This window comes from Chaetodon auriga, chromosome 18 (assembly GCF_051107435.1).
Source record: "Chaetodon auriga isolate fChaAug3 chromosome 18, fChaAug3.hap1, whole genome shotgun sequence".
Lineage (NCBI taxonomy): Eukaryota > Metazoa > Chordata > Actinopteri > Chaetodontiformes > Chaetodontidae > Chaetodon > Chaetodon auriga.
Window position 1 is genome coordinate 5,610,265 of NC_135091.1, and position 12,080 is coordinate 5,622,344.

The 12,080-nt window shown below is 46.0% G+C and overlaps 1 protein-coding gene across 7 annotated transcripts; it reads left to right on the forward strand.

The window, feature by feature from the left end:
• Nucleotides 1-554: 554 nt before the first annotated feature.
• max (myc associated factor X) lies at nucleotides 555-11,233 on the forward strand. 7 transcript variants are annotated; one of them, XM_076755930.1, is made up of 5 exons: nucleotides 555-758; nucleotides 1,051-1,077; nucleotides 6,534-6,689; nucleotides 8,398-8,536; nucleotides 9,627-11,233. In XM_076755930.1, the coding sequence occupies exons 1-5, from the start codon at nucleotides 723-725 to the stop codon at nucleotides 9,812-9,814; spliced, it is 546 nt and encodes a 181-aa protein (XP_076612045.1). In that variant the 5' UTR covers nucleotides 555-722; the 3' UTR covers nucleotides 9,815-11,233. The 7 variants fall into 7 exon arrangements, with proteins under 7 accessions (XP_076612045.1, XP_076612046.1, XP_076612049.1 ...); XM_076755931.1 differs by having other exon boundaries at nucleotides 8,413-8,536; XM_076755934.1 differs by having other exon boundaries at nucleotides 6,534-6,641.
• Nucleotides 11,234-12,080: the final 847 nt, after the last annotated feature.

Consider the following 12,080-nt stretch of genomic DNA (forward strand, 5'->3'; position numbering starts at 1 on the left):
AAGAAGGAAAGAAAGAGGAAAATGACTTTTCAGTAAACAAGGCTGCATTTTAACTGATTAAAAGAAGGAATCAGCTGATTAGTGCATATTTGTACACTGTTGTAACCGGACCTGTATGTGTGTGTGTGTGTGTGTGTGTGTGTGTGTGTGTGTGTGTGTGTGTGTGTTTGTTTGTGTTACTTGAGTGTGTTCTCAAAATCCACGTGTCTCAGCCATGGCCCCGTTGAGCACCTCTGACATACAAACATGATTCCAACTACACTTCCCATAATGCCTCTGAAGAGAAAGGCAGTATAACGTCGCGAGCAAGCTAAACGACTGCTGGTGATTGTAGTTTACGAGAGGATATTGCTTCCTAATTTGCTCATATTAACCGAATAACTGATGTTTCCACAGCTCACCGTTTGCCAGATATTAACTTTAAAATGCGTCTACGTTAAAAACCTTCCAACAATCTCAGTGTTTTTGATCGATACACGGGAAAAACTGCCTGAGGAACTACAGTTCCCACAGGACCCGGATGTTGCGCATGCGTACTGCGCCGCGGCAGCTGTGTGCGAGTGTGCTGGAGTCACGTGGAGACGGTAGAGTCCACCTCAGTCCTGTCCAAACAGAACGTGAGCGTTTAGCAGTCTGTCTGTCGGAGCGCCGCTTGGTGCTAAACTGATTCATGTTGTTTTTTTAGCCACACGTCCCTTTAAACTAGACTATTTTATCGAAGAATGAGTGATAACGATGATATCGAAGTCGATAGTGACGTGAGTATTGCCACTTTTCGCTTTTTAAGGATGTTATTCTGCTAGCTGGCGATTTAGCTGAACTAGCGGCTCAGCTAGCGTTAGCTGCCAATAAGCTGGCTAGTTTTGCTTTTCTGTCTGATAAGTATTTCTTGTCGGGATTCTTGTTAATTGATATGCGACACTAGCCTTTCTTGCCTCAGAGCTTTGCTAATCTGCTAAATTATTTTACTTTCTAGTGACCTCAGCGGAACAGTAAGATTTGCTGAACAGTTATGGCTACAATTGTACTTTTTGTTCTGTTTCTTTGCAGGAAGACTCACCGAGATATCACTCTGTGGTGCGTAATGCTGGGGGGATTTGTCCAATGTCGAAAAATTGTGTCACTGTTGTTGCAAAAGTTGATTTATTCATCACATTCTGCTTCTGTGTTTGGTATTTAATCGATTTGGTAAGGTTAAACTGTGGAGGTTATTTCAAAGGGAATGTAAAAGTGCTGCTTTGTGCTTTGTGGAAAAACTGCAGTTCTGTTTTAAACTCATATATTTGTACACGGTAGCCCCGCGTCGTTTTCTGCAGCTTTGAGCTGGAGTGCGTTTCTAATAGTGCCGCGATTGTTCCACCTCGGCATCCGCGTTAGCAGTGCACTGCAGGGTATCCCCCATCCTGTGCGTACGCGGCCATAGGGAGACGGTGACACGACGTCTATATTTAGACCAGAGCTTTATCCCGCTACAATGGCTTTTTTTTGTTGCATGTTTGTTATTTTTCCCGGTGAATATAAAAGCTTTCTGTGCTCAGTGACAGCCAGCCAGCCCGTCCGAGCCGTTTCCCCCCGGCGGTTCACTCCACACCGCGGGGATTCCGCTCGTGATCGGGTTCGGAAATCATACATCTAGGTCATATCGGGAGCGAGAGACGGTTTTACGTTTGCACCGCGTTCGTGTCGATGCGGAGGGCACACGGTGCGGAGGCTGCTGCGTGTGTGCAGGAGCGGCAGCCGCGCCTGCATCGATGACAAGCCTTCGTGTCAGGAAGGGGTGCTGCGGGATGTTTTCCTGTGTTGCAGCCGGTGATTAGAGCCATCTTCTCTCTACAGGCCACTGAAGGGCTGGCAGCCTAAATGAATGACGTATAGCTGCATCGCACACCGGCGAGAAAAACACCCTGCACGACTTGGTCGATGCACGGGGGCTGCACAACACGACGACTTAACCTCCAGCCAGAATTGAACCAGAATTTGAACGCATAAAGCCATTAAGGAGACATTAGTGTTCAATTTTACAGCATGCATTAAGATAAGCTGGTGCCCTCCAACAGACCTCAGTTTCTCTTGATTACGGTTACTTGCCTCAGTGCAGTCAGTCATGAGCTCAATTGCAGAGCCTCATGAGAACCTCAAACCTGATTTCAGTTCACTTAGTATTATCTGATTTGATTACCCAAGCTGTAAGCATAAATATGTATGTCCTGATAGCCGTTTGTGTCCCTCAGAGTCAAGACGGTCGCCTCCATCTGTGCATATCTTGCTCTGAGTGAACGAGAGCGTAGACTTAAAGTCTGCACGTACGACCAGGGACGATTTGAGGACATATCTAATTGCATCAACAGCTGCCAGCTTAAACCTTGACTTGCTGCCGCTTGTGAGGACATCGTCAATTATGTAACTTATAGCTGAAATTGCAGCTCTTGCAATTTCGAAAAAATGCACTTTTTCAAATTGCTATTTTAATCCCGAAGTGATGCATTATGCAGCTCGTACAGGCAGAGAAATACAATCTTAAATCTTTAACTAATGGTGGGCGACTGTGCAGAATGGAAACAGGCTTCCCGACCTCGATAGAGAGCCTGTTGTCTGCAGATACGTCTTAGTCGTGCGATAAGAGACTGGCTGTCTAGTCACAAGCTGAGCACCAAAGACTTGACGTGTAGTGTGCATTATGTCATAGAGCAAATGGTTGATTGACAGCATGCAATTGCAGAAAAGCAAAAAAAAAGTCTCAGGTTTAGATTCTCAAATGTGATGTTTGGCTGTTCAGTAAACAAGACGTTCTTCAGTATTTGCTGACTTTGCATGGACCGCTCTCTGGAGGCTCTGGTGTATCCACTGTTATTAGTGCATGAAGGTTGTCCACGTCGTCCACCAGCCCGACAGACGTGTAGGCTTTCACGCAGAGAATGTGAGACGGCCATCGGCGGCCGACAAGCGGCAGCTACCAGCTCTTCCACTCGGCACCTGGAGCAGTTATGTAATGTGTCATGGTCAGGTATGAATAGAATGGAGGGAGCCGCTCAGCTGGTGCGTCCTCTCAGGCAGCCGGCGAAAGGTATCGGTTTTACGATGAACTGATAAAGGCTGCACGTAGGTAATTGGACTCCTGTTTTCCGTGGTGCCTGATGTGCTTAACAACTCAGATAGCGTTCACAAAGTCGCCATTAATGCACGAGAACGTATCTGAGTAGGGTTAGCTGTACTTGTAAACACAGTTTGATATCAGTGACCCCGAACAGTGTCGGTCATCAGCGAGTGTAATTTACATGGCATGCAGCTCAGCCTGGTCTTCATCACCTGATCAGATGCTCATAAAATTCCCATGTAATAAAATGTTGCTACACCTGCCTGGAATATATGCACAACAGTTATTCTCAGGGTGTGTCAGATCATTGGACACAATGTGGAAAATCATTGATCAATCAGACATTTCCGGCTGCATATTCGATCTGTCCAGCAGCGTTTAAATTTATTTTCCCAGAATTTTTATCATAGCATGTATGAAATTGCATAGAGCTTTTGTTCATATCAACCCGTTAAAAACAAAAGAACAAAAAGATTAAACGCGGTTTGGTTAACCGCCCACATGCTGGTGCATCTCGTCTTGTGATCCTCACAGTTGTGGTTGACGGACTAAACAGCCATGTGACGTTTTGGTGTGTGAAACAGAACATCTGCTCTCTTCTCTGAAAAACTTTTATTTCACAGAAGTACATCCACGTGGCCCGCTTCCACTGTGGCAAACCTTGTAATGGGATTACAGTATTTCACTGAGTACAGACGCTCAGAGAGAGCAGAAACAGCTGAATTCTGTGAAAACAAAACTGAAAGATGTCAAGCACGTCTTTCTTTGTGGGTTCATTTTCTTCCACATCAGTGGGTGATTAGGTTTCAGACAGCGTAATGTGGAGTGATATGTAGAAATAACCAGTTCCAAAGTGTTGGTTTGAATCAGCCAAACACTTGATGGCCATAATTGCTGAGTAGCTGTATATGGAGCAGCTCCAGAGAGTGCAGCTTGAATACATTTTTTAATTAACTTTCAAACGTTAATGATGTGAAGCATCTTATCCGGTGAGCTAAAAATAAGTCGCAGTTTAATGCAGATGCTAATACAGCACAAACGAGGTGTTAAGGTGTAAAAATGAAGCGTAGCGCCGGATTAAGAGCACACAAAGTTAAATAAGTGTAAATATTCTCAGTAGGACACAGTCTGACCTGTATTCTGTGTTGTAATTCAGTGTCTGCAGTCCCGGTTGGACGCAGGAAGTCAGCCACGTGTGCTCTGTAAACCTCCCGTCTATTGGCTGCGTATGAAAGCGGCCGTCAGACTTGTAATTGCACATGCCATCCGGACCAGTCACATGTTTGTTTACGCCGGGGCTAATGCAGGGAGTGGAGTCTCGTCTCGCCGCGGCTCTGCGTGTGATGCGAGGAGGCACATGGTCCTGCTGGATGTGTCTCCTGGATGGTTTGTGGCTCTTGTGCAACAGGCCGCGGGCGCAGCTGTTGCCTCGCCAGCCGGGCTCGTCACAGGTCGCGTTATGGTGATTAATAGGCTGTGAGTTTGAATAAACTGTCTTTTGTGACGGTTGTGACATTTAGAGTTAACCTCGCAGTGCATTTCCTGTCTTGTAGCGTTAAATTGCTAACCGATAGCTTGCATTTGCTGCAGATGTTTGCGGCTGACTCACGCTTTGCTCGTCCTTCCTCCCACCGAGCATACGACAGGCTGAGGACTTGTCCTGACCTGTGTGGTGTCTCACTTGTGGCTACTTTGGTTTTTCTGTCGAGAACTGAGGACCAAATGAGTCAGATGACACCGGGTCATGTGACTTCTACCTCGTCTGCCCTCTGCCTGAGGCCATGTTGCAACCACATCAGTCTTGAGAGGTCACAGAGGTCTTGCTTGGTTGGGGGTGCACACGGCCTGTCCAGGTGTGCAGGCCTACGATTGGATGCTGGACTTAATGTCTCAGCCGGGTGACACACAGATTAGGCTGGAGTCAGATGCGATTGGAGGCTGGGATGGTTTGGCCTAAAAACAGGTTGAACAGCAAGTCAGCAAACTGATCTGCTGCCTGGATGTGGTCATGTGATCATGGCAGCCATCTTGTGCCTTTGGAGTCTAATTTGAATACAAATGTGTGGTTGAAATTGGGAGCCTGTTGGAAGCTGCTGCACGAGCCTCTGCGTGTGAATTGGAGCTTTATGGGTTGTTATGATTAAGCCAGTTATTTAAGTTGGCAGAAGATGTGAGAAACGTGTTTTGATGCGGTGCAGCAGCCCGAAATTCACCGTGAATTTGACAGAGTTCAGTGAAATGATATAATTAAAGCTGAGTAATGTGGAAAGCACAGGGCGTAATGAAGAAGGCAAATATCCCACTACCCAAAAACAACAGTTTAACATCATCAGACTAAATTCTGCCTCTGGACCTTGAATCTTAAGCGAGCGCCCTCATAAATCTACATTTCACGGGCCTTTGTTTCTCGTCCGCCCGCCTCTCACCCCGTCTGAATGACTTGAGCTTCTTGACTTTGACCCCGGTCATGAATTTGAAGACGGCCACTCCTGTGCGCTCCCGCAGAGAGGGGAGGGGGCGGAGTGGCTCATATGGAGGAGGGGGATGGCAGCTCAGGAGGAGGCCACAGAAAGCAGCAACTTCAGGGATGAGAAGTTAAAACGAGCCTTTTTTACACAGTTTGTTGGACTTTTTATCATCAGGCGGTGACACCAGACCGTTGATTATCTGTCTTTTGTTCTTTTTGACTGTTAGTTTAACCCCGATTCCAGAAAAGTTTGGACGCTGTGTAAAGCAAATAAAAACAGAATGCAATCATTCGCACAAGCTGGTGAATCAATCATGATCCTCTCACCTGTTTCCAATCAGCCTGTTTACCTGTGGAATGTTCCAAACAGGTGTTTTTGGAGCGTTGCACATCTTTCCCAGTCTTTAGTTGATCCTGTCCCAACGTGTGTGAAACGTGTTGCTGCATCAGATTCAGAATAAGCAGATATTTACAAGCTGAAGCATTAAATATGTTGAGTTTGTGCTGTTTTAAACTGCAGCAGCAAAGTTATTTCTATAGCACTTTTGTTCACAGGGGCAGTTAAATGTGCTTTAGATTAAAAAACAGTAACATCCATAAATAAAACATCATAAGGAGAGCGCACAACACATGAAATAATTAATTATGAAGGGAATCAAAAGATAAAAGAAGAACAAAGTACATAGACTAGAATCAAGGTAAACCATTAAACATATCGTCTTTGTGCTGTTTTCAGTTGAGACTATGTCAAAAAGTGACGTCGCTCTGTTTTATTTATGTCTTACGCAGCGTCCTCACCTCTCCAGAGTCGGGCTGTGATCGCTCTGAATCACTGCTCGTTGTAAAGGCAGAGCAGGACTTGGCAGCAGAGCGGTTTGCGTATGTTTGACCGGGGACGGTCGGACGCCCGCCGTCCTCTACCCACGCTGCTCTGCTGCCAGGCTGAAGGCCTTGTGACTCTTCTCATTGCAGGCAGACAAACGGGCACACCACAATGCGCTGGAGCGCAAGCGTAGGGACCACATCAAAGACAGCTTTCACAGCCTCCGGGACTCGGTACCCGCCCTGCAGGGAGAAAAGGTTGGTAAAGCTCAGCCTGCAGGTCCCTCCAGGCACATGATGGCTCATGTAAGAAAGTTTTGAACTCGTATTTGCATTGTGTTTGCTAAAAGGATAAGTATGATGTCTGTTCATTATGTTCACTGTGACTGAAAGGGACATGGAAGGGCATTTCTAGCACGTGAGGCGACTTTGCTGATTCTAGTGAGCAGGCAGAGATGCAGATGTCCTCGCTTGTTTAATGTGTGTGTGTCAGTGAAGTAGTTGAAGGGACTGGGAGGAGGGCAGATGGTGGGAGAGCGCCGATTGGCAGCAGCGAGACAGTGATGCAGTCTAAATACTTGGACCAGCGTCAGGAAGTTATTATGAGGAAATGTTGTTGCTCTCTTCCTGTTTTGACATCCATGACATTGAGAGCGTTTGGAGCCGGTTCAGTAACCGGGCACACTGTTTTATTTTCCCCTAAAAGACCCGTCCACGCCTGTGACGCAGCGCGAAGGGCGGGGGGTTTACGACATGATGTGAGGGATGTTTGGTGATCATTTGGAAGACGCGTTCGCTCGCAGCTGCCTCAGCGCTCGACCCCCACCTCTCTCCCAGGACCATGCTGCAATTATAGCTCCGTTTAAGGGCCAACATGCAGTTTTTTTTCCTGGTGAGAGGAAGCAGAACATGTAGAGAATATTAGGGCTGGGCACCAAACCTCAGTGCTTTCTTGAGCCAGGCTGAAATGTAGTTTTACAAGACTGCCAAGTCCTGAAGCTGGCGATGAAGATCTGCTCATGTTGTCTCCTTATTCTTTAATCAGGCTGTTCCCTGTGAGAATCAACATTTTGCAGATTTCCCACCATTTTATTACCTTAAACAGCGCTTGTGTTGAGACGAAATTCATACTTTGACGACTTTTTTTCAGATGAAAAATGATTTTGTGGAATAATATGTTCATATTTTTCAAGCGAGGTATCAAAAAGTACTGTTATGTGTCATATTGTCTCACGTTCAGTGGTAGATGGTGCTCTAAACAGCACATTAAGTATAATGGCGAGAGCTGAGACGATAAATCAATGAACACATTACTGGAAGTAATAAGCAATGATTTGGATCATTTATTAATAACCTTTTAACAAAAAAAAAGCCCAGAATTCACCTGTGTAGTGGTCCTGGTTCTGGTTTTCTCAGTCCTCAGTGATGCTAAACTGAATATCTTTAGTTTTCGGGCTGGGCAACATTTGTCACTCTTGTATTTTATAGCCCAAACCAATTAATTGAGAGAATAATCAGCAGATTTATCAATTAGATCAACGTCTCAGCTCCTGAAAGTTGATGCCTTACCTCCTTAAAGATTGACTAATGTTTCACTACACATCAGGAGGTGGACTTAGTGAGGAAGGATCTGACTGCTGCTGCTCATATTAAGCCGGTGAACGGCCGTTAATGGCCGCATTGATCAAAGATGTAGCTAATATCTGTCTGCGGCGGCTCTTTTGTTTACTGTAATGGAGGCGACCGCTCTGACAGCGATGTGTCAGGGCTGTGACCTCGCCTGCGGATGTCAGACTGAAGTGCTAGAGGATTTGGAGAGGTTAAGAGGAGGCAAATTGTGCAGAAACAGCCAGCGTTGTCCCAGATTTCCCCGCAGCCTCCTGCAGTAGTTCGAGTGTGTGTCATTGTGTAGCATTGTGACAGGGCCAGAAGTTTTTGTGTGTCAAGAAATGTGACTGAAAAGAACTCTGAATACTTGCGTCATTGCTTCAATTTCTGCATGTGTCACTAACAGCAGTCTACCAAACAGGCGTCTCGAGCTCAAATCCTAGACAAAGCCACAGAGTACATCCAGTACATGAGGCGAAAAAACCACACGCACCAGCAGGATATCGACGACCTGAAGAGGCAGAACGCACTGCTGGAGCAGCAAGGTATGTCGCACGGCCTCGCCATGGTGGCGCTCTGCAGGCTGGGGACGCTCAGGATTCAGTCATTTCTGCCTGCTGATGGAAGCCGTGAGCATCAGATTTGACCCGCTGCAGCCAGTGAGAGTGGAGAGCGAGAAGGGAGGGCCAGGAAGCACGAATGCTTCACCGCCATGTTTGTTTTGGTTGGCTGTTGTCGTGAGATGAAAGAGAGTGTGGATGAATGCTTTGAGAACACGTCGTCCTAATCTCAGAATCAAAGCGTTTGTGCCACCACAGCAGAGAAAAGCCAAAGTTTAGTCCCGTCTCAGAGCGTAGACCGCCGTCTGTAAACCAGCTCTCCTCTGATGTTTTCTCTCATGGGCCTCGTTGAAAACCTGAAACATGTTCCTGGAGTTTACCGTCTCTCAGATAAACCAAACTGCTGTTGAAATGGACTGCAAGATTTGATCTCTGTGTGGAACATTTTCCCATTTTCTCATTAATTTCAGCCCAATTTTGGTGAGAAAATCTTTAACTCACAGCATAATCATTGAATTTAAATGCATTATCCAGAGTGTAATCTGCACTTCGGCACCAAAACTCCCAAATTCACAGGAAGAACCAAACAGAGCACGACCTCGGTGTCCTCGGTGGTATTTATAGCCGCGATCAGCGTGAATCAGCTTCATTGTGTCTTTAAACAGGAGTGTTTGCACTCCATTTCATTCACCAGCAGTAGATGTGGCCTGGCTCTCGTCGACGTGTCCGCTCACAGCAGACGGTATCACAGCTCAGTGAAGCTGCTCATTTAAGGTGGTGCTGCTGCTTTTTGTTTACGACAAACTGGACGCGAAGAGGAAATCTCTGTTTAGGCTGCGTTCCACTCAGCAGAGCAGGCTCGTGTAAAAACGGATGGTGCAGCGCAGATTATATTTGGCTTCCTGCTGTTCAGGTTCTCTGGTTTTCTGCGTTTCCTCAGAGATAATTTCATCCTCTGCACTCGTGTAACGTGTCCCCAGCCTGAGTCTGCCTCCTCTGAGTGTGCAACTTTGAAATCCTTGTTGTTGTTTTGTCTTCCTCACCTTCGTCCTCCTGTCGTGTTTGTGTTGTGCAGTCCGTGCTCTGGAGAAGGTGAAGGGCTCCGCCCAGCTCCAGGCCAGCTACTCGTCGTCTGACAGCAGCCTGTACACCAATCCCAAAGGCAGCGCCGTGTCGGCGTTCGACGGCGGCTCCGACTCCAGCTCCGAGTCGGAGGCGGAGGAGCTGCCCAACAGGAAGAAGCTGCGCGTGGAGGCCACTTAGAGAGCCGAGCGGGTAAAACCTCGCCAAGGTCGAGGCGGCGGGGCGCGAGGGTACGTGGCCTTCAAAGCTCTCGAGGCTCAACCACCCCTCCTCCCTTCACAACCACCACCACCCCCGGCCTCCCTCGCCGTCCTCCTCCTCTCCCCTCCATCTCTGGGTGGGCTCGCTCTGGAGACTCATGACCCCTCGAACTTCCACACACCACCGCCACAATCGTCTCTCGTCCCGCCCCGCCCGATCTCCAGGACCAGCCGGGAGGACGTCAGCAGGGTGGAAGACGACCGCCTCGGCCCGTCTCGAGAGCTTCAGGTTTCTCCCCCTCCCCTCCCCGCCCCTCCTCACCCCTCTCCTCCTCTCTATTCTTTGGTTCTCCATCATTGGTGTTTCCCCCCCTGAGCAACGTCAACAATCCAGAACCCAAAAAGAGGCAGCTTGGCTACTTAAGGACTTGATGCTTTTTTTGTACCCTCAATAAAGCCCCTCCTCCTCCCCGGGTTGTTTTTGGGGGGGGCGGGCGCGCCAGGCGTACTCCTCCAAGCACTGCTATATTATATATTTTCTCTTTTTTTGTTTATTTTGTTATTCTTGATAAAAACCTGTTTAGAATTTACACACACACACCTAGATAAGTCGTCCTGGAGAAGTTTACCTTTTTAAAATATGAGAATCAAACATTTGTAGCTTACTTTTTCCACTCAAGAATGTGAAGACGCTTTGAAGCAAATGTTAAAGTGATACCCACCTCAGGCCCACTGGATCGCAGATGTTTTCTGCCCGACACGTTTGTTAACACAAGACTAAGAGGAAAAAAAAAAAGAAAGAAGAAAAGTCGACTCCTTTGTTGAAATCGATGTTTTGAAGGAGAATATTCCTAAACTCGTATCGTATTTTGTCCTTTAGCTTGAAGTAGTGAATGACTTTAGGTGGCTGAATACATTAGGCATCTCGTTTTATATATTATAAAAAGCATTGATTGGATGTTTTCAAGTTCAAAAAGTATGTTATGCATTTTGTAGTAATCTTCACAAGTTATGGGGAAAATGCCAATTTGTCACATGTAGTTTTCCTTAAGGGTATGAAATAGGTATTGAATGTCAAAGGTAGCTCCCGTCTTTTGCAGTACAAGGAAGCGGAGGAAGTCCTTGTCGATGTGTTGTGCTTTACACGGTAAAAATCAATGTTGCTGAATCCCCCAAGGAAAAAAAGGAAGCATTTTGCGTGTCTAGGAAACGTGTGTGTATGTATATTGTTTCCATTTTATTTCCATCTAGGAGGATATAATTAGTGTAATAGGTCTTTGTTTGTCCGATTCCATTCCATGGAAATTACAAGTATGTTGTACATACTGCCAACAATTGTCTTGCAAGTTGAGGCCTACCTTTACTATGAGACTATAAAATAAACTATTTTATCCTTTAACACGCTCCCTGTGATTCATTCAGCTGCCAGGCAGGTTTCTCCCATTATTATCTTCCCTCCAACGTCTGCAGGAAAACAAACCTTCAGGTTTTTCTGGTTTCCAGTGATGCAGGCAGGTGTCCAGAATAAAGACTGAGGGCAGAATGTGCTTTTATGTCTGATTATGCAACAATTCTCCCCTCACAGTGGTGTGTTTTCAGACTGCTGAGGGAAAAAATGGGCCAGCTGATGTTTTCATCTGTGAGCAGCAGCCCGTCTACGAAGTCTTCTCACTTCAGGGACGGGGTTTTATTTCCTGTAATTTTCTGCTCTTATGCAGGAACAGTGTGGATTTTAGAAATGCTGGAGGTTAAAGTTTCCTTGTAACGGCCCATTTCTGACGCCAAGAAGGAAGAAGTTTGAATTATTTTGATGTTTGCTGTTTTACTTACTTATTTTTTTGGGGGAAACTGGAATGGGCTGATTTAAAAAAGCAATTATCTGTCATTTACATCCCTAAATGAACTAAACGCACAGACTCCTGCAGTTAAAACCACAATCAACAGTTCTGTGCTGGAAATAATTAGGAAATGAACATCTAATAAACTTCCCGATGGAGATGAACTGAATCCTTTATTATAAAAATGATCAAATGTTAATAAATTCAGTCTAAAAATGCACCAGGTGTAAGTTTTACCTGCTGACTGCATGAATCTAATCTAATGCTGCTCAGATTGGACTGTGCAGGTGTTTGTTTTAATTGCTTTTTTAAGTAATGATTAGTCTGAAATGTGTCGTTTAACAGCTGTAAAGCATTTTAAAACACGATTGTACAAAGTGCTATAGAAAGTTTTATTAACTTGGGTCA

What these genes read in the sequence shown, in the direction of transcription:
- max (XM_076755930.1), top strand. Translation starts at nt 723, where the DNA reads ATGAGTGATAACGATGATATCGAAGTCGATAGTGAC. An exon ending in CACCGAGATATCACTCTGTG is followed by an intron (nt 1,078 to 6,533) that starts GTGCGTAATGCT and finishes TTCTCATTGCAG; the next exon opens with GCAGACAAACGGGCACACCA. An exon ending in CGCACTGCTGGAGCAGCAAG is followed by an intron (nt 8,537 to 9,626) that starts GTATGTCGCACG and finishes TGTGTTGTGCAG; the next exon opens with TCCGTGCTCTGGAGAAGGTG.